Here is a 23,764-nt window from a genome sequence, read left to right on the forward strand (position 1 = left end):
CCTAGCTCTCTAGAAGCTAGGATCTGAGGAGCCCAGTTCAAAGTCAGCCCAGGCAGGAAAGTCCATGAGACACTTGAGTTCAAACCCCAGAACCTACAAAAATTAAAATAAAACTTGTACTACAACTAAACTATTGGTTATGTTACAACATACGAAGTCCCAACCTTTCAATTTTGGGAAGAATAAAAATTAAGAATTACATCTAGGCATTAGCCAAAGCCTCACTAGCTACTTGAGTAGATGAGTTTAACAGTTTAGTGAGTTTTCAAATTTTAATTTAATTTGAATTCAATTTAAATTTTATGTGGCCCTTTTTTTATTTCCTTCTCATAATAGAAACAGAATGCTATTATTTGCAGCCCTGGTTTGCACCCAGACAGAAACAGAAAAAGAAAAATTTTCAACCCCACTTGACATGCAAGACTGAAACCTCCTAAGCTAAAATGACAAACATATGATTTGTGTAATCCAATTACTCACAATTAGGTTGTTTTTGTCATAACAATCTGTGGTTGAAATTTAACAGGAAAGTAGATAGATAAATAACAAAAGATGTGATTTTAAAAAGCAACATTCACAACTTAAGAATAGAAAAGCAGCCTGGGGTTTTTAACAAGAATTTTGTAGCATCATCTACAAACTGTAGTTAATTGCTATTACATAATAAGAGGAGACATGTGACTAATCCTGTTATGAAAATTGTGTTGCCCAGATCTCTTCGACAGATGATTTCAAATCTTTGGAGTAAATAAGTGGAAGTGGAACTCTTGGGTCATATGACAGTTCAACATTTGAGGAATTTCCCTACAGTCTTCCATAATAGCTATACTAATTCATATTCCCATCACCAATGTACACTCATCCCTTTGCTCTATATTCTTGTCAATCCAAAATAACCAAGAAATGTTCTAGCACACAGACACACACACACACACACACACACACACACACACACACACAGTACCAGAAGTGATGGATAGTTTCATCATCTAGATTTAATCATTCCATATTGTATTCATAGATCAGAACATCTCTTTGCACCCCATAACTATATGTGCCGAGAACTTCTCAGTTTACAACTTAAATTTTTCTTAAAAAAAAAAACACAACTCATTTTTCCCCCAAAAGGCAGCTTGAAAGAATAAAGTTAATACATATTCCAAAAAAAGTCTTTGCCACGTATGATTTTTACACTATGCTCTTCTTCCTTCTCCAAACATTATAAACTTGAACAATGGTTTGGTTTTTCTTCAAAGTTAACCTTATATTCCCTCACCAAGAAGGGAAATCTAGGTTTTAAAACCTTCCATTGGTTAGTAGGAAATCTTAAAATCTGGGAGGAATCCTGTCCCTTCCTTCAGTCCCTTCCTGAAGGGTGGAGGGCCAGCTCCACCCGTGGCCTTCAGGTAAACTAACCCTTTTAAAGGTGATTCTGGGGAGAAAATGACACCTTAGCCCCTGAACTTTCTAGGAGAATTCCCATCCACTTGCTTCTCCATAGTCAAAACAACTAACATCACCAATAAAGCCCAGACACCTTCAGGGGGTGGGGGTGCAGGCTATTGTCCCAGCCAAGAGTCACAGGTGTGAAAAAGCACTACCATTCTCGGGGACATTGTTTCAAGGGCTACCCTTGTCTTCCCTTCCTTTGTCCTTGGGCCATGACCCTCCTGCTCCAGCAGTGGCCCCTGCACAGAGGAAAGGGGGGCCCCAGAGAGACTCTGGGAAGCAAGACATCTTTACTTAACCAAGTTCTTGCTCCTGCCTGCCTCCTGCCCTACCTTACCCAAAGCCCCTCTCGGGTGAATTTCCTGTCTTTTCTGTCCTCTTAGTTATCCTTAACTTCGTGCATTGTTTCCATGAACCTTTTCCTCCCTTCCCTCTGTCCTAGGATATGTAAACTTCTCTGGCTCTTCTCCCTGGCTTCAGCGTCCTGGTCCTTTGCTCCCGGGTCGCTGGCCTGGGTGACCTTGCTGGGGCTGCCCTCTGCCCCCTCGCTCTCCTCTCCCTGGCTCAGCGCCGGCACCCGCTCGGTTCTGGGTTCCCGGGGCCGTTGGGTGGCGAAGGAGCTTTTGCTGCAGCGAGGACCTGAGTCCCCCGCGCGCGCAGCCCAGTGGCAGACGAGGGCCGGGCTGCGAGCGCAGGCGAGGACGGCCGGTCCTCCCCGGAGCCTGCAGCATGCGGCAGGGGAGCGGGGGCTCGGGGAGGCGCTAACCCCCCAGCCCCGCAGCCGGGCTGCACACCTGGCCCCGCGGGTCGATTCCCTGCCAAGTGCAGCCAGACTCCTGGAAAGCGAAGAGAGGGGCCCTCGGGGGGCGCCCATCCCCAGAGCCCCGTCCCTCTGCGAACCCCGGAAGAGGCGAGAGGGGAGGGGGGGGGAAGCCCAGGGAGTGGTGAGGGGCCGGAAAACCCCGTCCCCAGACTGGATCGGGGAGCGTCCGGGAGTCTGGGGCGCTCTGGTGAGTACCCCGGGGTGTGTGTGGGGGGGGGGTGAAGTCGGGCGAGCGAGCGGTGGGCGAGGGGCGCGCACCCCGGGCGGGCGGGCGCTCGGGGAGGGGACGCGGGGAGGGCGCCCGCTGCTCCCGGCTGGTGCAGGCTTTGGGGTGCGGTGTGTGTGGGGGGGGACGTTGATGCTGGCGGGTGCCAGGCGGGGAGCGCGTGCGGCGCCGGTGTGTGTGTGTGTGTGTTTGTGTGTGCGCGTGTGTGTGCGCGCGCGCGCGTGTGACTGTGTGTGCGGGAAAGCGAGCGAGGGGCAAAGACAGAGCGCATGTCTAGTCCCCGCCGGCAGCCACTAGACGTCCACCACCATCTTCTGCATGTGCCACATTTGCAGCCGGACGGAAAAGCTCTCCCAGGGCGATGGAGACTGCGGGAAAAACCTGGCCGCCGCGCGACATGGATTGCTAAAGGGGAATTGTCATAATCATAAACCACCCACAGCGCGCTCCTTGCCCCCCCCTTTATTTTTATGATTTTTTTTAATTTTAGCGCCATCGTCTTCAATGCCTGTCTGAACAACCTTTAGGAAGAGTGTGAGAGAAAGAGAGAAAGAGAGAGAGAGAGAGAGGAGAGAGAGCGCGCGCCAGGGAGAGGAGACAAGAAGATGAGGATTATTTGCAGACAAATTGTCTTGTTATTTTCTGGATTTTGGGGACTCGTCATGGGAGCCTTTCCAAGCAGCGTACAAATAGGTAAGCCGTGCTCCCGCGCCGCCCTGCGCCTGGGGCCCAGGCGCATATCCGAAAGTGAGTTCCAGGAGTTGGTCTTGAGCGAGTCAGGGCAGGCTTCGGAGGCTCCCTTCCCTCCCGTGTGCGGTCCTTCCTCCTCTCCCCACGCGCGGGGAGGCAGCCTCTTCGGCTGAGCCTTCAGTGGCATGCCCACACGACTGTCCGCCCAGACTCCTTAGCCCCGGTGCACCTTTGACTTGCCTGGGTTAAGTTGGATTGGACATAGTTGGGGTGGGGGGTGGGGGGTCTCCATGGGGGATCTGTGTATTTTATTCGACTCTCCCTCCCTCCTTTCTCTAAAGATTTTTTTAAAATCCACTTTACCTAATGCTGGAGGCAGCAGCTTCCTCCCTATTACAGAAACAGACTGATTTGTAATTCTTTTTTTTTTTTTTTTGACTGTTTCTATCCACACTGCCTGCCTTTTCCGGCTGTGGATTAACCGATTGCAAAGTTCAATGCTTTTCCAAGACCTTTCCTTCTCTGTGTTTGCTTTGTTTCCTTCTTGATGAAAGCTTTTGCCTTTTTCGCTGCCTCCACTTTAACCACCACCCCTCGATCCTGGGCTTTGCTGGCTCTGCTGCTCTCCTGTCTTTTCATGGGACGCAGCGATTGAATTTCTTCCAGCTCAGCCCAGCCTCACGACTGCATCATTTCTCATGCAAGGTGCAACAAAACCGAGCTGATGAGGCTGAGGCCGCGAGCAGCAGACACAAAAGTTCATCTCTCTTTTCAGCGGTGGCTCTTTGCCCATGTGCTCCCGCATTCCTTCATCTCTGTGTTTTCATGTAGATCTCTTTCCCTGTGCATCTGACTGCTCTTCTGAAAGAGAGAAACCCAGAACTCCCTGTGTGCCCATGTTGGTAATCGTGGGGTGGACAAGTGACAGGAGGCAAAACACACTAAATACACTCCGAGGTCACTGTGATCGTGAAACATCAGAAGCAAGGAAAAAGCAGAGCTGTCTTCCAGGACCAAAATATCAAGCATGCAGCTTAGTGACAAAGACTAGTCTCCCCAAATATGCCAAGGAGAGCCCTTTACTGTAATGTGCTTGTGAGTGGACTTGCTATTGCTTCAAACATTTACAAGAGGGGGCACTGAATGCATTTCTCTCTGTGTTCCATAGGTGGTCTCTTCATCCGAAACACAGATCAGGAATACACGGCTTTTCGATTAGCAATTTTTCTTCATAACACCAGCCCCAATGCATCGGAAGCTCCTTTTAATTTGGTTCCTCACGTGGACAACATTGAGACAGCCAACAGTTTTGCTGTGACAAATGCCTGTAAGTAAAAGATAAGTTATGTAGCTAAATAAGAAGAGAACTGAAATGAGGTAATGTCCCTTTGCATTCTGTTATTGTGGGTTTTTAGAAAGAATGACACAATTCTCACAGTTGCCTGCTTTCAGAGGAAACTCGGAGTTAAGAAAAGATTTTATCTGGGATTATTTAGTTGGCCTCTCCTCTTTCTTTCCTTCCTTCTACTTTCCCTCTTTCCTTTTTTTTTCTTCTTCCTTCTCATTTCTTGTAAAGAAAACACAACTTAATTTCCCCTTCCATGTTATTCCCATAATCTAAATGTCAGTTTGATGAAATCTGTACTTAATCTAGTTTTCTGGGGTTCTGTTCCTTTAGTTATTTTTTTTCTTTTTTAATTCTGTTCCTTTGGTTTCTCTTGTTTGCTTTTCACTTGAGTAAGCTTGCTGCTCTTTTCACTAGTGAAGGTGAAGGAAGGCTTGCTAGTGCTGAGAGATGGGAGTGGTGGTGTGGAGTGTGTCTGAGTCGATTGATGCTGCAGATGGTCTAGTGATGTCACTCGAGTCTGCCCTGCTCTTATATACTCTGGGTTGTAAATGCCTCTGACTATCACATAATGCATATATCCTGTGCGTGTAACACCATGAATTGTACCTTGGTGACAAATCAACTTAGTCTCAGATCCGCCTGAACTCAAAAACCAGCCCAGCTGAATTTACTCTCCACACAATGAAACTGAGTAGCCTCATATAATGTTAAAAGGAAATGGTTGCACGGCGTTCCCCCACAGGATTCCGTGTAATTTCACTTAAAGAACTATATGAGTTAGTTTAAGACAGGCAATCTTCTAACAGAGGCTAGTGGATAGCATTCTATTGCTTTTGCATTCATGAAGGAAAGGTGTATTTTGAATGTTTCCTTCGGCTGAGTGCTCATTCACCACTATTTCATAATTCTATATGAAGAATGGCTCTAGCTTATCTAAAACATACAGAGAGGCTTTCCATATAAAATTTCACTTGATTTCATAGGAAGGCTAGAGTGTTTAAACTGAATCATAGATCATCTTTATGATGACAAGTTGGCACATCTTTCAATTTTAAAAGAATCTTCTTAGTACCAGAAAGTATACTGAACAAAGCAGCAAGTAAAATGGAAATCAAAGAGTTTTCAAATGATTTGATGGTTTCTGTTTCACTGACAAATACTTTCACTTAGATTTGGATGTTGTTAAGTCATTTAAGACATACTATGATCACTTTTTCTTGTTGGGGGGGGGTTCTGTCTACTACTTTTTCAGAACTGATTTTACAAGGAGGTTGGGGCATTTGAAAGTTGTATAAAATCTCACAATTACATTATTTTTCATGGATGTGCTAGTTCCTGAGAAGACTACTTCATTTCAAAAACACTTTTCATTTACTGGTGGAATTAATATTACATTACAGCAGAAGGCTATTCTTTTTAAGCCAAAATGCCTGTGTCAGAGATTGGCTTGTAAATAGACATTTTTACAAATTTTATGTAATTAGCATTATATATCTAGTATTAAAAAAGGGATGCCAACCGTTCAAATAGTTGCATGAAAAGTGTTCTCCTTGGCATATGAATATTATTTGTTTATTTAAATACTTTTAAAGTGTACAAGATTCTGTTGATAAAAGTATTACTAGCTTTAAAAACAATTCATACTCTCTATATGAAGAGTCAACAGTGGATTACTTTTAAAGTGATTTTTAATTAAGTTTTGAATGCTTTTCTTAAAAGTGACATATACAATAGTTTGTTTTGTGTGGTTTTCACAAATTAAGATCTTAAATGCATCAGAGTTTGCACAGTGATTTCTACCTATGTAAGGTATGAAGTGCTAATCCTTTCTTCCTCCTTATAATTAGCCTCATTTAAGATCATCTTAGTGACTATTTTATTTGTATAAAAATTATCTATGAATGAAGTGTAAATATGAGATATTGGTGGGAAGTCATATACAGTATCTGTAAAGAGTATGAAATAGAGTGGATGCTATTAGTTAATATGTTGAGTGAGGAAACCAAAAGCTGGCTTTAATCTGTTTATCTTGAATCTATGTCTTTCACAATGTTGGTGAAGTAATAATTTTTCCATCGTATACAGTTGATTTTGTGTATGGGGTGTAAAAATACTCTTAACAGCAAATTTTAAATAAGGAGAAATATTTTCTAGCGAGGAAAAAAGACAATTACTTTGACAAATGACTGTGCCAAATATCCTTAAGGCACACCTGAGCTGAATTTGAGAGTATGGGTCAGGTGATCGGTGGCTGATGAATGGATTGACCAAAAACAGATGCACATGTGATTTTTCCAGTCTAGTTAAAGGTGAAGCATAAGCAAGAAGTGTTGGCTGACCTCATATATCAAGCTCCTGCCTTTGGTTACAAAAGGGTAAACACAGGTCTTGAAATTTACTGTAGAGAATGTGGAACTTTTTTTCTCCCTATGATACAGACTGGATTTGCAAATGTGTCATGTTGGATTGCAACATAGGGCAGTAGATTTCTTTTAATTCAGTATGACTAAGGGTCATTAAAGAGAGGATTTCAGTGTTGATGGAAAGCACCCTCCTACTATAGAATGAAGTATATTCATGGGCAGATACAATTTAATACTATTAACTTTACTCAAAATAACATTAGTGGTGGACAAATATTGTAGGTAGCTAAACTTATCTTGTATAGAGTTTATGTACTCATAAGTGATGTGATAATCTTGGAAACTTGTATTTTTAATGTAAGTCCCTAGTTCTTGGAGGGAGACCTATTTTTGGCTTATTTTCAACATTTTTTCCAGAAAATATTATTTTCTTTGTAGCTGTTCACATGGTTGGAAAATAACACTTTGGTAGATATGAAAGAGAAATTAGAAGAAATACAGATAATATTTATGACTTCTTTCAATAAAAAAGTATGTGTTAAAAAACCTTGTAAAATTCCAAATGTAATTAGATGCATACATTTCTGTGTTGGTATGTATACAGAGTATAAGGGATGAAAAAAAATAACATTGGAAACAAATTCCATATGGATACTATTCTTTAACATACCATCATTTCAGATAGGTATCAAAATATCTTTTATAAAATATTTGATACATCATAGAGTAGGCTAATTTTCAAAGTATTTTTCCAATAGCTACTAGATGGAGATTTGGTTTAAATGATAAAATATGCTAAGTTTTAACAAATGTTGTAACCATTTTCTATATGAAAATAGTACTTGAGACATTATTCTTACTAGTTTAATTCATTCATATTAAAACTCCCTTTAAAGGCAGCATCTGGTCAATATAATCACAAATATTCAGTTTGTAAAATCAGCCTTTCAGCTTTCATACAGCCAGTTGAGTCTATGTAATAAAACATTGTAAGTACTTATATATTATTACCTTGATGAAATATGAAAGAATTTTATAGAGTATTTCCCATTTTGTGAATTATTATGGAAGGAGCCAATTGGGTAATTAATTTTGTGCTGGGCATGAGGCTTGAACTCGGGCCTTGGGTGCTGTCCCTGAGATCTTTTTGCTCAAGATTAGAATTCTACCACTTGAGTCACAGCTCCACTTCTGGCTTTTCTGTGGTTAACTGGAGATAAAAGTCTCATGGACTTTCTTGCCTCGGCTAGCTTCAAACCTTGATCCTCAAATCTCAGCCTCCTGAGTAACTAGAATTACAGGCATGAACCACCTGCACTTGGGTCATTTTCTTATTTATTAAGATGTTTATCTTGCTCTCCTTGTCTGTCAAAATCTTGTCAATTGTCCAACACATCTGTAGAATAGTTGTAACAATCACAAATGGATTATATAGTATACTCCAGTAAACATGAGAAAAGGTTTTTTTTCTTTTAAGATAAATGTTACTTCTGTTTGTGGCCAATTTACTTTTCAACCCTAAATATCCAAGATATACAAATGGTTTGGCATGTAAAATACATTTGTTTAGTTAAGCACTTGGAGAATATGACACATGAAACAAGGCCTTCAAGAAGGTATATAACACACACACACACAAAACTTGAACAGATTCAATAACATGGCATTCGGGGTCTAATTCAACACACTAACATATTGCACATTTTTCCTTCCAGAATCATGCCTCTTGAAAATATGTTCTACAGGTTTACACCAGGTATTATATTATTCCGTAACAGTCTGACTGTAAAGAGTAAAAATAGCCAGGTGCTGGTGGCTCATGTCTGTAATCCTAGCTACTCAGTAGTCTAAGATCTGAGGATCACGGTTCGAAGCCAGTCAGGGCAGGAAAGTCTGTGAGATTATCTCCAATAAACTACTCAGAAAAAATCTGGAAGTGGCACTATGACTGAGCACTAGCCTTGAGCAAAAGATGATCAGGGACAGCACTCAAGGCCCAGAGTTCAAGCCTCACGACTGGCAAAAAAAAAAGAAAAAGAAAAAGAAAAAATACCTTAGAATTAAGAATCATCTTGCTTGTTTTTAGGAAAATTAGTGATGTGATTCTATTGTGACTCTCATTATGCTCCCTTAATTTGAACTGATTAAAAATTCTATTCTGGTTTGAAATAATCTTTAGTTTCACATTTAAAAATTTTTCCCCATACTTATTTACTCTGAGGTTAATGACAAAGACCTGAGTCATATTCTGGTGGCTTATCTATTAAATCACAGGAAGGTACATAATTTCCATTGATAAATCTCTCAGATATCACAAGATTAATTTTTCATAAAACTGTCAGAAATATTCCTTACTTATTTTCCATTCTGGGTTTTTATTTCTCAAAGAGGAAAAATTTTAATTCCTGGCATTGAGAAATGTCTATATCTTTATCCATCCATCTACTATCAATTTATCATCTATCTATCTATATGTACATATATTTACAGTTTACAGTTAATGTTATTGTTAGAGATTTTACAATGAAGAATGAATATAATATTCCTTACACTTTATGAAACACAGTTTTTTTATGGCTCTCATTTGTATGATTTTATTTGACCTCAAGCTAGGCTTATAGAGAGGTAGTCTGAGAAAATGGTGCAATATTTTGTAATTTGGTTTGTTTTGGTAAAAATCTATGTTGTTCCAGACTGTAAAACCAGAGCTCAGACCAGGTCCTCTAACTAAAATCACAGGGGTGGTGAAGGTATGGAAAATACCCAATTATAGTGAGTTTGCTTGAATTACAAAAGAAAAGAGACTTGTCATTTATCTTTTCTCTAATTACAAGTTTCTGAAGAAAATAGGACAAGACAGTTCTGGGCAATTTGTTCATTAATCACGTGATGGTGAATGATAATAAGGAAGGCTGAAATCATTATGTGAGAGTCACCCATTCATTCATTAGACTGGATAATAGTAGAACCATTTATTCTCTAAATATATTTATGAAGTAGCTTTCCTGAGGACCCATGGGAGACACTGGGAATATAAAACCTGTAAGGGTAGCTGCTGTCCTTGGTGAGCTCAATGGGAAAGGGCAGGCCCCAGTGCAGATTGCAGTTCATGAAGATTAAGTGCACGAAAGGAAAACATGAAGCTATTATTGAGAGAAACACAGGAAGAGTAATTATACCTGGTGTGGCATTCTGCACTATTTCCTGATATGAAAGCTCTAGTAGAGTCATTTGAAGGAGGAGGAGGAAAGAGGTTCTATGTGGCCAAAGATGTAATGTATACGGTGACATCTAAGGTGTGGAGAGGCAGGTGCATTTGTTGGAGCTACTGGATATAGTTTATTCTGGCTGTAGTATAGAGCATGACAGAAGTATGCTAAGAAATGAAGATAAGTTAGTATTTGAGAAACACTATACGATTTTATCCTTGCAACTAACCAGGAGCTTTTCTATAAACTCCATCTAGCTTCTTCCCTGATAGAAAGCACACTCAATTGGTCCTCACTGGAAAAATCCCCAGCCTGGGCCTGCTCCCAGCACACTGTCATTTTATTTTTAATTCTTCTCTTAGCTTTAGAAGGGCCACATAGTCTGCATCAGCTCCTTCTATTTTTATCACTATTTAACTTTTCCCTTACAATCACCACTCCTGGAACACCTTGCTCTTGAAGGTCATTGGTGACTTAGAAATTAGTAAATCCAATTGTGGGGTTTTAGTTTTCAGAGCCTCTGAAGAGCTTGCATTATTTGACGTTGCTTACAACTCCTTGATCTCGACATGCATTCATTCTCTGACCATAATAGTATTAATAACAGCTATTAATAGTATATTGCTGACCATATACCCTGGTTTGGAATTTTTTGGTTGATGGTAGTATATTCTTTTATTATTACTGTGCAAAGAGGTTACAATTCTATAAGTCAGGTTATAAGCAAAACGCTTTTTGACCACAATTACACCTTCCATTATTCATCCCCATTTCTCCCCTCCCATCCCTACCCTAAGGTAATATAGCTCAGTATTTACATAAGGTACACTGCTCACCCATCCTCTCTCCATTACTCTCCCTCCCATGCCCCTCCTACTAAAAACATATTTCCACTTCCTGATATTTATTTTGGCAAACAATATATTAGGTGCTCAGATAAGTTACATACACCTTTGAATTCCTTCCTTAGGTATAATACCCTTTAGTCAGTTGGTTTGTGTATATTTGCATAGATACTCATAGAGTACTGTATATGTTATCATGCATGTATTTTAGCTCTAGCTTCTATATATGAGAGAAAACTTGTACTGTTTGTCTCTCTGTACCTGGCTTACATCCCTTAATTTTTTTCTGCCAATGACAACAATCTTTCTAATGGATGAATAAAATTCCATAGTATGTCTATACCACATCTTCTTGATCCACTCATCAGTTGTAGGGCATGTGGGCTGCTTCCATAACTTGGCTACTGTGAATAGGGCAGCAATGAACATGGGTGTGTGAATGTCTTTACTATATCCTGATGTATAATGTTCTGGATGGATGCCTGAGAGTGGTATGACTGGCTCATGTTATGGTTATGGTCATGGTCATGTTATGGTTATGCTATGGTTAGCTTTTTAAAGGAATCTCCAAACCACCTTCAGAGTAGTTGTACTAGTTTAGCTCCTCACCCACCATGTTAAAGGATTCCTTTCTCCCCACATCCCTAGGAGCATTTGTTATTGCTCACGTTCTTGATGCTGGCCAATCATATGGGGTGAGATGCAATCTTAATGTTCTTTTGATTTTCATTTTCTTTATGGCATGGATGTTTTGCCTCAATTTTTGTACAACTCTGTAAGAAGTAGGTATTATTGTTACCTTCGTATAGGTAGAGAAACTGAAGATTCACATCACCAAGAAAATTTACTCCTGACCAGAAAAGTACCCACAGCATCTGGGTCCCTTTTTAAAAAATATAATTTTATTTGTCAGGGTGATGTGTAGAGGGGTTACAGTTACATATGCAAGGTAGTGAGTACATTTCTTGTCAAACTTGTTATCCCCTCTCTCATTTTTCTGCCACTTCCCTTCCCCTTAACCCCCCCCCAGTTGTACAGTTAATTTCCAACATATTGTCTTGTGAGTATTGCAGTTGCATTGGTTCCTAAAGTCTGCATCAGATCTTAAATTTTCCTCCCCCTCCCATCCACATGTTGGTATTACGAGCAGTACAAAATGTACATCACTTGCCGTGACTTGACTGAAGCTAAGCAGCCCTCAATTTAAGTATCAAGGTGTTTATCTCAAAGCTACCTCATTAACAACTTTCATTTACCCCCCAATGAATCTGTATAGCATTTCTCATTGGAAAATTGCTCTTCTTTGAGATTTGAAATTCAGCACAAGATGTGAGAATTCTAAACGGTGACATTCTCAGTACTCTAGACTGCCAACTTCATGTCATAAGTACCCGGGTGTGTAAAAGACAACTAACTCCTAACTGTTAGGCAAACAGTGCTGGATGCTCTACTATTTGGCCAGCATACTAAATTTTATGGGAGTATTGCTTGATTTTAGAATTACTATACATATTAAACACAGTTTCCCCCAAGGAAATGGTATTAAGATGGGCTTAGCTGCAAGGTGATTTCTTTCAGGGTTTCCTTAACATAACATTGGATTCCAGACTGTCGAAAAACCATCAAGACAGCCAAAATTCCCCCAGCTTTTATAGCAACACTGCTTGCCTCTGATTTAATGAAACTGCCATATTGTCAGTAAATGTAAAATAAAATATAAATAATTTAAGAGTAATACCTTTTCTTCATAATCCACCATATTTCTCCAGGTAAAGCAAAAGTCGTACAGTCATTGCAGTCAGTGTTTGCATACTTTTATTATGTGTTTGCTCATATTTATTACATATGTGCACTTTCCAATATGCAGTTTTTCATCAGTAAATTTAAATATAGTATGTGGTAAGCTGATCGTTTTTCATATTTTTATTGTAAAAACCACATACTTCTTGACATTTAAAATAATTCAGAATGATTTTAAATAATCCCAAAAAGAAAATATTTTTAAATCCCCAGCACTTGTACTTAATGAGAATAACAGTTTGCTGTAAATCTTTCCAGACAGCTTTTTGTTTTCCTGTATAGACTAGAGAGATAAAGTATAACAAAAGCAATGTTCTGTTATACACCTGAAGTAAAAGTATCTGATTTGTAAATATCTCTCTATAGCTTTAATGACATATGTCACTTGATAATAGCATTTTCTGTCAGTATATAAAAACTATCTCATTTTCTTCTACTGCTACATAATATAGCATGCCATTTGAGAGGCTTTATGTGATAGATCAACATTTGGTTGTTTCCACATCTGTCAATGCTGGGCATTAAACCCAAGGCCATATGCAAATTAGGCAAGCATTTATCACTAAGTTATATCCTCAGCCTTTGTTTTTACCTTTTTTACCTTTTTTTGAGACTGAGTTGCCCTTTGTAGCTTCAGCTGGTTGAACTCGTGATCCTCATGTCTCTTCCTGTCCAGTGTTAGGGTTACATCTCTTAGCCACCATGCCTGACTCACATTTTTAGTATTGTAGACAGCAGTAAAACTTTCATGTACCTATGAGTAGTCATGTAGAGTCATCAACCCCCAGAGTGAAATTTCTGTATCACAGGATGTAGCTTTGGGCTTTTAATTGATTTTTTATATCTTCTTCTGAAAAAAAAAATGCCATCTAAAATCTATAAACATCCGTATGTGATAATAATTGTTTCTCTATGACCTACCAACACTAGCCATTATCAGTCTCTTGAATCTTTGCTTGCTGTGATTGGTGAAAATGACATCTAATTGCTGTTTTAATTTACATGTTTTTGATTAATAGTGAGGCTGAGAAAATTTTCCAGTGTTAATAAGAGCTGTGTACTCGTCTCTCTGTGAACAGTCTGCTCCATTTCCTTGCCAGTCAATTCTTGCTCCTTTCTATCTGGGAATATTTTATGTACTCTAGAGATTAACTTTATCATATCTGTTGCAGATGCTTTTTCCACGTTTGGGTTCCAGGAGCATCACTTGTGATGTCTTTTACCATACAAACTTGGAAATTCATAATAAGTCAAGCATATGAGTCATTGTTTTCGTGCATTCAGAGTTTGGATATATGATTTTATAACATCCCTATCCTATATAGAAATACCATTGTATGTTTTCCAGTACCTTTGTTGTGGTTTTAAGTTTTATATTTGTGACACTAAATCTTCTAGAATTTCTACTGTCTGGAATCAGCATTATTTTTCCTGTACTGTGTGTTTGAGTAATCTATCCTTTTGAAAATACATTGGAGCTGCTCCATCTGTGCACCTCCGATGCCCTTTCTTGACTGAATTTGAGCTATGGGGAAAATTCTGCATTTTATCTCTTTCAAAGTTTTTCCTACTTGCTGCTTCTCATCTGTCTGCCCTTTTCAGAAAGTCCCTAGTGGTTTACTGCTGGTTTTGGTATTTTTATTGTCTGCTATATTGTTATTCCTAATATTTACCTGCTCTTTCCCTTTTTCTGATGGTCATTAACACCCTACATCCTTTTGCTTCTATAGACAAAGTACGTCACAAATATTTTCAGTATCTCCATTTTTAATCTCATGATTTATATCCAAGTCAGTAGTACTGCCTTATTGGGTTCACATCTAATGATGATTCTACACTTCATAGTTCACCTACTGTATATACTAGAGCCAGAAGTGCTTGTCTGAATTTAAAGTTAGATGTTCTTTCTCCCCACTTCAACCCTTCCAAAGGCTTTCTATTCATTTAGGATAAAAGTTCAGTTCTGCCATGGTCTTGCTTGAAGACCTCTTGACTTTCGGTGACCTCTTTCCTTGCCAAGCATGGCAGAGTCCAGTCTAGGCTTCTTTCTGTGCCCCTGGACCCATTTCTCTTTTTCTTAGAATGTTCCAACCCAGCTATTTGTTTATCTAGTTCTTTCTGTGCCTCCAAGATGCAGCTATTACCACCTTAGAAAAACCTTCCTGCTTAATCTCTCCGAAGCAAACCCTCCCTACATATATACTCACGCTATACTCACTCTATACCACCCTATACAAGTAATGATTTTCCTTGTTTTTCTCACCATCTGTAATGATTATTTTCATCTTTGTCTGGTCATGCAATGTCTTTATTTTCCACAAGAGCAAACACTTTCAGAGTGAAGGGCTAAATTTGACTTCTTTAATGATGTGTCCTCATAATCTCACACAAATTGTGTCAGATACAGGAATTGGTAACATTTGTGCAGGAATGAGTTTTCTCCATACTCATTTTCCCCTCTCTGGCATCTTTGAGGAAGGAAACTTATTTCATGTATTTCTTTACACAAAGACAGTAAGGAAGCAGATTTAAAAAGGAGTGTAACTAATTTTCTTAAGCATTTTCTTCTTATTTGTTTTGATTACATTCAACTTATAGCATGAGCTAAAGTAGGAAGAAAATATGTTCTGACAGAAAGAAAAGTCGAAACTCTTAATGGAATCTTAATGGAATCAGAACATTGCGCTGGCCAGGGAGTTCTGTGATAATAGTAAATCTGGTAGAAGAAAACTTCTACGTGCTGGTCACATTTGGTGTTTGCTGACAAAATAACTTGAACTGCTGACACAAAATGCTGGGCTAGTGGAGAATGCGCACCTGGGAAGGCAGGTGAGCCGGGAGCAGGCACAGGAGAAGCCCATCTGTGCAGACACTGGCTGCGTCCTCAGTACTTCTTATAGTTCATGGGACTAGAAGATTCTGGAAGAAGGGGGGAGTGGAGTCCAAGGTATACACTCATTCCTGACAAGTCTCCGTTGTACCCACTGTCATTAGTGTCACCATGAATTAGTTTTCATGAGCCTGAGTTCTCCTGTTCAAAATGAACCTATCCTTAATTAATAACTAGATAGCCCTGCCTACCTAGGAATGGCTGGACAGTTTCCCTTGTCTCTTTTAACAGAGACTTAGAATCAAGGGGCAGTTTCCCCCCGAATAATTTGCATGGCTCTTCTTTTCTGCATAGAAAGCCTGCAAAACAAAGTATCTTCTTCATTACTCTGGCAGCCTAGGAGGTGAGTTCCATATATTTTACTATTCAGTAAAATTATCAATATTCATTTTAAAGTTGTTTCTTTGTTTTATCCATTCTTGATTTTCTACAGTTAAATAGATTATGTGTGTGTGTGTGTGTTTGCATACATACATACCCACCTTACAAGTACATTAGTTTTGCAAAGTAGCAGAGTAGTACTACAGTTTAAAAAAAAAAACACATACATCACATTCAACTTGGGTATTGGTCCGCTTTTATTTGAATAGTCAGATTTTCTGGTTAGTGCCCTATAATTTGTAGTAAAGGGACATATGGTATCTATCTTTAAAGATATGGTGGGTAGGTATGAGTAACAGGGAAATAAATTAATTTCATTTTTAATGTTCAATTTAGGGCTAAGATTTTTTAAATTTAATTTTATTGTCAAGGTAATGTACACAGGTGTTATAGTTACATATATAAGGCAGTGAGTACATTTTTGTCAAAGTTGTTACCTCCTCCTTCATTTTTCTTCCACCTAAGTTCCTCCCCAATCCCCCGTGCCCCCCTCCAGTTGTACAATCGGTTTACAGCATATTGTCTTATAAGTATTGCTATTGCATTGGTTCACCTTTTACCCTTTATCTCTCCATTTTGATGTTTCACTTCCCTTCCCTAGTTCAGATAAATGTATATACAATACCAAGGGTACCAAATTCAGTTATAGTGACAACAAGGATAAAATCATACGGAAGAATAAAGCAAAATTTTGCATAGTACATTGATAATAACAACAATGATAAAGCACTTATTCCCATAACATGGAGTTCATTTTTCTTAGCATCATCTTATAAAGAACTTATTTATATAGACACTAACGAAACAGGTTTCCTCCTTTCCTCCTTTTCTTTCATAGTAAGTATGTAAGTATTGAATGTGGAATATTTATGTTCCAGACACTCATAGAGACCATCATGGTATATGCAAGTATCAGCCATGGCATGTAAAGGAATTCACAGTCTATTGGAGCTGATAGATCAGCTATCTACAGAGCCTATTTATCTATCATGAAATTATTCATGACAACATCACTTTCCAACATTTATTTAGGGAAAGTTTAATTAAAACTCCTCTAGACTTTTAAGAACAATTATAAATCCCAAGAATTATTTATTTGACTTGTACCAACAGTTTTGAGCTCAATTTTTACTATGTATATAGAGACTTTTTCAAATTGTATTTTAGCTTCTTTTAAATAGAAGGGCTTCACATTCAGATGCAAAGGAGGGAGGGATGTTCTCAATATGTATTGATGATTTGGGGAGTTGGTAGACCTATTGAAGTCAGTTGTGGAATCCGGACCTTCTACACTCATCCTGGCTGACAGCCTGGTAAAACAAGGTGCAGTGTTTGTGATGGCAGCGGTACTCCTCCAGCCTCTGTGTCGGTATTTGGCTACACAAGCCAAGAATAATATGAAAACTCACTCTTTTGGGTTTTGTCCTAAATGGTTCTGTATTCCCTTTCCCTCATTTCTCATCTTCTCAGGTATGTAAGGTGTTGGTAAAGGGAATCAGAATTTTGTGACAATCCACTTGGGCTTGGAAGGTGGCAGAAAATGAAGCCATGCTTTGACAACAGTTAAAAGCGTGCCATACAGATGAAATAGAGTGCTAGGAAAGCATGTAAACATGTGTGGATGCCTTCGCAGAATGGGGCCAAGCTGAGAGTGTAGAGGGTTAGACTGAATGGAGAGGTGGAGGGGAGGTGGGTAGAGAGCCCTGCAGAGGGAAGAGGAGAACTTGCAAACTGCCCTGCTGCCTAGGAGAATAAGATGGAGAGAGAGAGTGTGTGTGTGTGTGTGTGTGTGTGTGTGTGTGTGTGTGTGTGTGTTCAATTGCTTATACTTTAATCAGCTTGGTCCTGTTGAAGTTCTTTATTCTGGGCAAGAAGACAGCAGAGTGGTTTTTCCAGGGTTTAGAAAATCATTAGTTATGCTTTAAAAGGACTTCCTTCAGGACTGCTCATTCATGTATATAGCAAAACCCAGTTTCTTTCTCATACCAAATATTACACAGAGAAACTGTTTCCTAGACAGGAAAGGTAGTTTTGTTACTTCCGTGGCTCCTTGTGGAGCCCATTATTGCATATGTTCTGCTATTTTTCCATAAGAACTGCTGTATCAAGCCCCAAATACTTAGCTTATTACCCTAACAGTATATCTTTAGAAATGCAAACCAGGTCTTGTAAGATGGCACACAGATTGTAAAAGACATGATAGTGTGGGGAGTGACAAAAACAGAAACAAAATATAGGCATCGTTTGCAATATGGGTACTGGTGATTACATCTCCTTATAGGTTAATTGAGATGCTGCTAGAGAACTGCATACTCCATTTAGTATTTCATTTCAGATGATTCTTCTTTTAAATTTCTATCCTTGATAGAAAGCATTTATTTAATTTGGTTAGCATAAATAAGTACTCAGGAATTGCAACTTGCCACCCGATCACATACTATAAAGACATAACTGGTTTTAATAAAAATCTTTTGAATGGTGATGTATATTTAATAATTAGTATAATTATTTTCACAAATGTTTGTATATTTGCATCCCATACACATACACACAGCCTTTGAAAGGAAAAAATACAGTGAAATTGGAGCAAATGTAGTTTGTAAGACACATTTTTCCTTCTCTTCAAAATTATGAATCACCAATCTTCATATGTATTTCTTGGCATTCTTACAAATTCCTTTTAAACATATATAAGGGTATATAGGTGTATGTATCAGCATATTACATACATAATAAAGTTTGTATTACACATGCATAATATGTGCATACATATAGCATTTGATTCTTCTTGTTTTCAGAAACTTTGGTGATGATCACACATGATGAAAACAGAAGAGACTGTGAAATTAGGCCTCATTTTATAGAAGTGATAAGTCACAAATTAGAATTTGTGTGAATACTGTCATTGAGAGAGAGAGAGAGAGCTGTTGCTAAAACAGTATTTTTCAAAGTAACCAGTGCATTAACCTTTCCAATACTTCATACTTCATTTCAGTGGAAAAATTTCCAGTTAGTGATAGTAATATTCTCATGCTTTACTTCCTAGTTACTAAACAAACTCATTGTCTACTTAAGAAAACAACATGGAACTATTAAACAGCATGATGTAGATAACTTTACAGGAAATAGAATAACATGTACTTGTGGGTAAATAGGTGTTGTTTTTTTAAAAAAAATTGTATTCATAAGAAGCAGCATAGAGGACATTAACATGACAGTACCATTATGTGGTTGCAATAATTGTCACCTCTCTTCAGCACTGAGATTTGAACTCAGGAAGGCCTTGCATTTGCAAGACACCCTATTACTTGAATCACTCCACAGTTCTCTTTGCTTTGGACTACAATTCTCTCTCTCTCTCTCTCTCTCTCTCTCTCTCTCTCTCTCTCTCTCTCTCACACACACACACACACACACACACACACACACACACACCCCTGAGATTATGTGTATACACAGCCATCTCACTTTTGAGATGAGGTCTTCTTTACCTGCACTAGCCTGGAACTACAGCTGCCTCCCACAGCAGGGATAACAAGCATGTACCACCATTCCTAGAGTAATTAGTCATGTGCAGAATTTGCATTTTAATATATTTCTTAATTCCTTTTATGTTTATATATATATACATGTATATATGTCTATAACCTTTTTTCTGATTAGTAACAGCTAACTAAAATGTGGTGAGCTTGCTAATAAGCATTGCGTTTCTTTGCTTGTCCATACACCAAAGATGAACTATAGAAGTCTTTCGAAGTTGAGCTAATTTTAAGACTGGTCAGAACACTTAGCAACTGCCATATTTGGTCACTCTGCTTGCACACTTACAGTATTTTAAAATAAAAATAGCTGCTTGAATGAGCTAAAAGTATTACCATATTTGTTGATGATAGCTCATTTGAAAGAGCTAATAAAATTCGTAGTTATGAGCATTTGTCATTTCCAGTTGAAATGTGTAACTTAATAAATTATATTACACATATGAATTTCCTTCTCAAGGAAAAGTAAGAGGTTCGTGAATGAGTGATGGGCTTTGGATATCTGGTTCATTTCCATGAGGAGTTTTTTCTCATTACTCCTGGCTCAGAGGGGCTCCACTTTGCTGGGCTCTTGTGATACCTTGGGTATTGCTCATGTATTATTATTCAGTGTGCATCTCTTTCTGGAAGATGAGCTCCTGGATAGCTAGGATGCCATTGTATTTGTGAGAGAATTCCTCCTGCTTGATGCTTGGCACTGTGCCTGACCCAGAGTAGCATGAAATTAATACCCAATAAATGAAGAGATCAGAGAATGGAGGAAATTGGGAATTGATGGTGAGAGACTGGTGTTTTGATTTAATTTCTGAGCACCAACTTGATGCACCAATTGTGATAGATTTTGTGTTAGTGAGTGTTGGGACTATGAAAGAATGAGAAGCAATTCTTCACGGACTTCTCCAGCAAACTAGGTGACTGGCAAAGGATCGTCAAGATCATTTTTCATTAAAATGCATTGCTTTGAAGATTCTGAATCTAAAAGGCCTGGAATGAGAATCTCCGAGTCTCAAAGGAGACTCATGCAAGTAGCCTTCCACCCTCCCTCTGAGTTCTGCGTCTCATTGAAGATAATTTCACTTGAATTATTGATACTGTCAGGATGTCTGGGCATGAACAGAAATATCACAGTTCTCCATTAAAAATTATGACCCAAGTCTCAAAAGATCATTCTCATTTGTACCCCTCACATGTTTCTTCATTAAACACACCTAGACCTACTAAGATCCATTTACTTCGACCTGATTTCAAAGACAGATGTTTTTCCATGTCTGGAGTGCTGACCAGTCTTACACATAGGAACACAGCCCCCTTCGCTCCCTGTGGCCCAGAATCTAATGAAGACTAGTCAAATCTCAATTCAAAGTCACAAAAGCTCTGATCACATGGGAATGAGGCTGAATGCCCGCTTGGCTTAGTGCACACATTTATAATATGCTTAAAGGGTATTTTTTCTTTTTTTAAACTTTATCTTATTGTAAAGGTGGTGTACAGAGGGGCTACAGGTACATAAGCAAGGTAATGAGTACATTTCTTGTTGAGCATTGTTACCCCCTCCCTCATTTTTCTCCCATAATTTCCCTCCCCCCCCATTCTCCCTTCCTAAATTGCAATGTTCATTTCCAACCTATTGTCTTATAAATATCACTCCTTTGTCTCAGCATGTTGTTATTCCCCATCCTTTCCCCAAGTCACATAAATGTATATACAAGACACAGGGTTCCAAAATCAAAAACAATGTCAACAAGGGATAGACAAAGGGGGAAAATTGAAAGAAAAACTTTTACACATTACATTAAGAATCAAAATCCCCTGGTTTCCATATCTTGGAGTTCATATCAATTAGCGTCATTTTATATGGTCATATATACATAGCTATTGAGCTATTGAGATCTTTCCTCATGAGCTAGAAAGACACAGCTAAACTATCTCTTTCAAAATCAAGATAACTGACTAAAGACCAATTTGACTAATGAAGTAAGATTGGACTGATTTATTTCAATCTTAGAATTCATATGGCAGCTCTGGATTCAACCCCTATAAATCCAAATTGCACATACAAGCTCATAGACACCAAATTACTCAGCTTTTCTATTTTTTCTTGATTCCATGAGCATCTGTTGCAACTATTATGCTGCCCCTGACAAGATGTCACTTTTGATGAGTCCAGTTACTGCATCCAACTTACTTGAATGTGCACTCAGCAACTGTCTCGATTTTTATTGCACTTCAGTTTTTATCGCAAGGAATGATTAGATGGTATATTGGACCTAAAAAACCTTGCTATCTGCTGGAGATACAGAAGGAACTTAGTAAGAAATAATATGTTAAGTAGGTGTTAAATTAGAAGATGACGTGTAATGAATAGTAATAGCAGAAGGAATACTGGAGGTGACCAGGCTCTACAAATATAAAGCTTAACCAAGTAGAATTTGATCTTGCATGAATCAAGAGAGAAGGGAGAGACATGAAAGGTGGTTGAACAAAGGAAACACTTTGAAACAAATAAGAGGGTAAGAGGGGACACAGGGAAGGACATCAGGGGTTCAGAGGAGACTTAAAGCAGCAGAGGGACCTCCAACGATAGATACAGAACTTTAAATATCAGAAAAAAAAGATTGGATTTGACAAGACAGCAACTGAAGGCATTGGCAGGAGACTGACATTGTGAAAAGTAAAGTAGGAGACCACTATTTAAATATGGGTATGCTGGAACAACTTAGAAAACAAGGGGGTTATATACAAGAAAGTGGATGAACCAAATTCAAGTTACACTGGTCCCTTGTCAATCCTTATGGTTCTGGGTTTGTTTCAGGCTACAGTTAACATTTTGGTTTATCTCTACCCCAGGCACAGCTTTTGTCATGTATACCTTCCATTTCTCACTTCTTGTTTTTTCACATTTAAGTCAGTTTTGAAGACAATTGTGCTGCCTGAGACATCGTTCTTCTTCCCAACTCAGAAGAACACTTACACCCTTCTAAAACCAACTATTTGGAGTAGGAGGGAAATAGAATTTGGAGGTAGACAGACCTGGGGATTCCACTATGTTGTTTTTTTCTCTGTGTAGCACTGCTGAGTTTCTCATCCTCTTTGATTTTCAGGAATTTTACTTATAAGTTAAAGCTGAGGTTACTTGTTCACAATTAGTAACACGTGCATTAGAATACATATTATGCATTGTCCACTAAGCGTAATGTAACAGTTAGGACAGTCCTGTGATGTGCACCATTTTCACAGTCTTCTGTGTACAAATAAAATGTAGACATGAAGGCTGGAGAAGGAAATAGAGACAGAGAAGGGATCTCTAAGATTGTGACTTGGAAGATGGTTGGAAATGGCATTCTTTACCAGGAAGAAGAGATGGAAGAGAAATCCCCAAAGGAATGCAAGTTAAGCATTAGAATTTGAAAACTCCAAAATACTACCAAATCCAAAATTTTTCAAGCACAGACATGATGTCACAAGTGGAAAACTCAACACGAGGCTCTAAGGCATTGATTGTAGTTGAAATTTGAAAATGTTAAAAATGTATAAATTGCCTTCAAGCTATGTATTTAAGGTATCCATGGAACATAACTGAGTTGTATATAAATGGCAATGCCTCCAAAAGAGGGGAAATAGTGTGAAGTGTGAAACACTCTATCCAAAACATTTCAGAGTTGGGCTCCTTAACCTGTATTATAGATTCATTTCAGAGATGATTGGATTGTGAGTGCGTTGGGTGGAGCTCTTTTGGCTGTAGTCAATTATTCATGCAGCTGGAGAAGGGAACATCTGGAGTGAACATATGGACTTGCTAATCATCAGTGTGCAGGAGACAATTCAAACTACAAGCAAGAAGGAGATTTCTAGGATTCATCAAGATAACACAAAAAAAGTAAAGATTTGGGGATTTAGATGCTGCATGACAAGGACATTATTTTCCAGAAGAATTGAAAAAAAAAGTTTCCAATCTAAAAATTGTACATTATGCTTCAGAATTTTGCATTTCTGATTTCTGTGGATAAATTTGAACTATTACCAGAGTTTCCTTTTGACAGCAGTTGGCTGCCCCACTAGTAAGGTCCCCAGGTTGAATGTGATTTGTTCATTTTTGTTAGGTCACAGAAACCACAAGGCCTACTTTACATATTTCTTTTTCCCGTTAAGTATTTTAATTTGTGATCCCTGAGGTGAGGGGGAGGAGGAATCAAGAAACAGC

At 38.7% G+C, this 23,764-nt stretch overlaps 1 protein-coding gene across 7 annotated transcripts in view; it reads left to right on the plus strand.

Annotated features, from left to right (window-relative positions):
* Positions 1 to 2,117: 2,117 nt before the first annotated feature.
* The window catches only part of Gria4 (glutamate ionotropic receptor AMPA type subunit 4), a 257,256-nt gene continuing 235,609 nt past the window's right edge, over positions 2,118 to 23,764 (plus strand). For all 7 annotated transcript variants that reach the window (XR_007210532.1, XM_048343762.1, XM_048343756.1 and 4 more), the window contains exons 1-3: positions 2,118 to 2,459; positions 2,989 to 3,191; positions 4,357 to 4,515. Coding sequence is in view for 6 of the 7 variants with exons in the window: in XM_048343762.1 (XP_048199719.1) it covers positions 3,104 to 3,191; positions 4,357 to 4,515 (247 nt within the window). In the remaining variant the exon portion in view is untranslated. The remainder of the gene's footprint in view (positions 2,460 to 2,988; positions 3,192 to 4,356; positions 4,516 to 23,764) is intronic.

This window comes from Perognathus longimembris, chromosome 3, assembly GCF_023159225.1.
Source record: "Perognathus longimembris pacificus isolate PPM17 chromosome 3, ASM2315922v1, whole genome shotgun sequence".
NCBI lineage: Eukaryota > Metazoa > Chordata > Mammalia > Rodentia > Heteromyidae > Perognathus > Perognathus longimembris.